At 34.9% G+C, this 3,775-nt stretch overlaps 1 protein-coding gene across 1 annotated transcript; it reads right to left on the bottom strand.

Annotated features, from left to right (window-relative positions):
* Positions 1–2,018: 2,018 nt before the first annotated feature.
* LOC136797413 (uncharacterized) lies at positions 2,019–3,458 on the bottom strand (the record flags this gene model as incomplete). The annotated part of the gene is given in 5 exon segments (XM_067053996.1): positions 2,019–2,295; positions 2,472–2,628; positions 2,817–2,900; positions 3,067–3,105; positions 3,345–3,458. Coding segments are annotated over 5 exon segments (600 nt in total). The 5' UTR covers positions 3,432–3,458.
* Between the last annotated feature and the right edge of the window lie 317 nt (positions 3,459–3,775).

Below are 3,775 nucleotides of genomic sequence, written 5' to 3'. Positions count from 1 at the left end.
CAATTATATATGTGTTAAATGCATAACCAGGTAGGTCCATAAAAGTATCACTTGTTGTCACTGTCTCAATACCTTATGGGGGGAAAAAATGTCGGAGTTTTATTTAGTAGGATTTTTTTTTTCGTCGGGAAAAATTTCGTCACCTAGAAGCATTTTCGTCACTTTCCCCCGACCAAAATTTCAAATTCGTCACTTTTCTCCGACGAAATTAACAATTTAGTCAGTCACTTTCACCCAACTAAATTGTCCAAATAAAATGGTTTCCTACACTAGCTCGAAAAAAGACTTTTTAATTCGACGTTTAAAGCACTAATTTCGGTTAAAAAGGTGGATGTGTAAAGAATTTAGACTTAAATTTTAGTTGGGGTTTAAAAAATTGGGTAAAAGTTTTGGTCGGGGATAAAAAAATCAGGTAAAAAGTTTTGATCGGGTGATAAAATATCGGGGAAAAAATTCGTTGGCGGGAAATTTCGTCACCCCCTCAAACTTTTCGTCACTTTCCCCCGACATTTTTTTCCCCGATAAGGTATTAATGTTAAAATGGAAAAGAAATAGCACTCACGCCATGAGACCAATCTCTGGAAAATTGCATAATATTCCATGGAGCTGTTTTTCTAGATTGCCACAATAGCCACGCCACGAGAGTGTGCGACAGAAAAGCTTTCACCATAAGCTCTATCGGCTTTAAAAACTTAAAATTCTTCTCCACTTAAAGCTAGAAATTGGCATTAATGATAACCTTTCACAACAATATCGACTGAAAGAGTGTACAGCATATCGTCCGCTTGTGTTTTCATCAAAACAAATTATTTATTTTTCTCTCTCGCCCTCTCACACGAAAACAACAAACGATTGAAACACGTGTTTTCAACTTGGGTGTAAAAAGGGTCTAGCCATTTAACCTTGTTGTCTTGATTGTGGGGTAAACAAAAATGTTTTTTGAGTTTTGTTTCAATATCCTCACAACTCAAACCACTCAAAGCAACACTAACTTCCATACTTCGTTTGAAAATTGAAAATTACAACATTTTTGAAGTTAAGTCCTTTTTTTCCAGTATAGACAGACCCTGATAGAAAAAATAAACATTCAAATCGAATCTTTCAATCGCTGGGATAATCTACAAAAAAACGGGGGTATAAAGTTTAATCAAAGTGCAAACATGCCTTGGTTTTATTCTTTGTTTATTCTTGATAAGCAGTAGGGCCATCAAATGTTTTGTAAAAAGATTTTCAAGTTATCAAAAATATATGAAAAACTGTTTGTTTCAGTACCTTACTATCGTTTCAAAACACATTTGCTCAAAACCCCCTGATAAAGTATGTACGAGAAAACTGCTCAAAAATCATAATAAAGTCGTGGCCTCTTCCGAATCAGTGTATCAGTTCATTTATTACAGAGACTATGACAACATAAAACACTGAAAAGATGGCTTCAAATATTGGAAATATCTTGAACGATTCCGCTGATGAAGTTCAGAAAATCAAAATGACGAGGAAGTCGAGAATAAAGAAACTAAAGAGGTATTTTGTTTATTGTCACTTTTCAAAATTTAGTCAAGTCTCTCTAAGTGTCAAGGTTTTTAGAGGTCCAGTACGCAAATGCTCGGGTATGTGGTCCACGTGTGAGCGCTTAAGCCATTGAGTTTAAAGCCCGGAGGAGTAGAGTAGAATCGAGAGTAAAAACACGCGGGGAGCACGTTTCAGATCGAAAATAAGTGGCCTCGTTTCTCATCCAAGAGATTCTAGTCTAGCCCCTATAAAGTCAATGGGTTAACTGATCCGCTTTCTAAACCAAAGTTTTGGTGTGTGAGATTTTTGAATTGCGGAAATAGATCTTTTTTCCTTCTGAATTTCGAGGATTGCACGAAATTTTTTCGCAAAAAAGATTTTGGGAAATTAAATACCACAGGAAAATTTTTTTGATTCCCTAGGCTATGGAAATGTATATTTCCAGATCTGGAAATCCGGAATTTTCCCTAATCAATCCATAGCTAGGGAAGGTGCAACAGCTCCCTAACTAAAAAAATATTCAGGATGATTATGTACATTTCACTTGTCTTCTTTATGCATTCAAGTCTTTGCAAATAATGTCATTTGGTTCTACCAACGGCAAAGTTACAAGTTTAACACAACCACTTTCCAACATCTTTTTTCCGAATTCAAGGAATCCATCTGTTACATTGGCAAACCTGTCCATCTTTATGCCGTACTTAAGTTTTTTCTCATTAAGCTTGGAGCGATTCATTTCTCCACACACCAACAATGCAAGTTTTCTATAATCTTTGTTTGACATATCTAATGAAGAAAGAATAAGAAATAGAAAAATAATTAACATCCTCTCAATTTAACTAAAATCATTAAACTTTGAATAAAATACAAAATAAGTGAACATTTTTTAACCCAAGAACATAATTAAGCAGCCCAGCTATCCCAAGCTCTAGTTTCCCAAAAAAAGAAATTTGCTATCTTACCATCAGCCCCAAAGTTTGGTTCTAAATTATCAAAACGTGCAGGTGGCAAATGTAAAACTTCTTGTGTGTTGGGTGGCATGGTTTTGAGATTTTCCAAATGTCTCGCCATAAAATCAGAGATTGGTTGACTGTCAGCTACAGGATTACTTTGCTCTTCCTAAATAAAAAAAGATGTTTTGAAATTTTAAACCTTTCTGACTTCGTTAAGAATCAGTCCCCTTAAGGCAAGTGAATCATGAGATGCCTAGAGAAATAATTGATTTTGATAATGAAAACTGAGTAAACTATGCAATTAAATGTAACAGATGTAAGATTTTTAATAAGGAATTTCAAAAGTGTGTTTACCAAGCGCGATAAGTGAACACTGGGATCGTCGCTGACAAGACTTTGAGTGATGTCATCGTCTGTTTTATCCTTATAACCTTCAACCTGTATAGATGACGAGGAAGAATTATTATCATTATTATGAAAAGCGTATAAAAGTATAGAAGATGTTAGGAACTTGAGAAAAGAATGTTAAGCATGGAAAATAAACCAGATGTTGAACTACAAACAAATAAAAGCAAAAATGTAACTAAAATATCCCAAGACCTACATTAATTTGGCTGTATGGATTTGATCTAATGTTTTCTTCCTAAAAAATAATATATAGGATTTACTTAGTGCATGAGCTGCAACTTTCCTTTGAAAATGATGACCATATGATAATATGTTTGATTAAAGACTGGGGACAAGAAAACAATGTTTTTAGCGGAATTCAGTCTTGAAATATAGTGGTTTTGATGGAGAATCAGACAATTTCATCAAGTATGAAAAAGGTGAAATGTAAAATCTAGATTTTACATCTCACCTTTTTCAAACAACTTTTAATACCTGTTGTGTATTGCAAGTCTTTTTCTTCTTAAACAAAGAGGGAGAGTTGGTGACCGTCATGGAGCCTTTTTTGGGAGATCTTGGCATTCTTCTAGTTAAACCAAGCTTAGGTGCAAAGTAAATTTAGTGATCAGAATCTACATACTAAAAGTCTAATTTTCTATGAGCCGTGGGGTGGCCATTATGGATTTTTTTCCAAGTCTCTTTTTAAATCGAGCTCTGAGCGGGAAAAACAGTAGACTTTTTTTTTGAGGCGGAGTACGTTTCTTTTGAGACACGTCATCGGAAAACATACCTACGGTTCCTTGCCGATCGGGAAACGTCGCTCGGTTCGGAAGCGTATGTCCGGTTTCGAAATTCTACTTTACTGGTAATTTTCGTAAAAGTAAATAGCATATGAAAAGCTGTGATGAAGCTATTTTGCTTTTTCT

This window comes from Clytia hemisphaerica, unplaced genomic scaffold (assembly GCF_902728285.1).
Source record: "Clytia hemisphaerica strain Z4C2 unplaced genomic scaffold, Clytia hemisphaerica genome assembly, whole genome shotgun sequence".
Taxonomy (NCBI): Eukaryota; Metazoa; Cnidaria; class Hydrozoa; order Leptothecata; family Clytiidae; genus Clytia; species Clytia hemisphaerica.
The sequence above is the reverse complement of the archived record's forward strand: the minus strand, read 5'-3'. Positions and strand labels throughout refer to the sequence as shown.